At 54.9% G+C, this 244-nt stretch overlaps 1 protein-coding gene across 1 annotated transcript in view; it reads left to right on the top strand.

Moving 5' to 3' along the window:
* Positions 1 to 244, top strand: part of LOC119585861 (BLOC-1-related complex subunit 8 homolog) — a gene marked incomplete at its 3' end in the record, with an annotated part of 14,628 nt that overhangs the window by 14,183 nt on the left and 201 nt on the right. Inside the window, 1 exon segment of the mRNA XM_037934593.1 lies at positions 84 to 244. Within this exon segment, the coding sequence (XP_037790521.1) occupies positions 84 to 244 (161 nt within the window).

Here is a 244-nt window from a genome sequence, read left to right as displayed (position 1 = left end):
CATTACAATAGTACATATTTCATTTTAATTGTTTCCTTTCGCCAAGAAAAGCCTCCATAAGCCTTGCACTTGCTCCCCCCCAGGAAGCAGAGGGAGCCCAGCATGTACAAGAGGCTCTCCTCCCACATCTCTTCCATCGACCTTCCTGACCTGCCTGACTTGCCGGACGCCTTCCGTGAGACTGCCTCCCGCGTTGAGTCTGCCCTCCAGCACGCCCGCAGCTCCTACGAAAGCCACACACGCA

Source organism: Penaeus monodon, chromosome 20 (genome assembly GCF_015228065.2).
Source record: "Penaeus monodon isolate SGIC_2016 chromosome 20, NSTDA_Pmon_1, whole genome shotgun sequence".
Classification (NCBI taxonomy): domain Eukaryota; kingdom Metazoa; phylum Arthropoda; class Malacostraca; order Decapoda; family Penaeidae; genus Penaeus; species Penaeus monodon.
The sequence above is the reverse complement of the archived record's forward strand: the minus strand, read 5'-3'. Positions and strand labels throughout refer to the sequence as shown.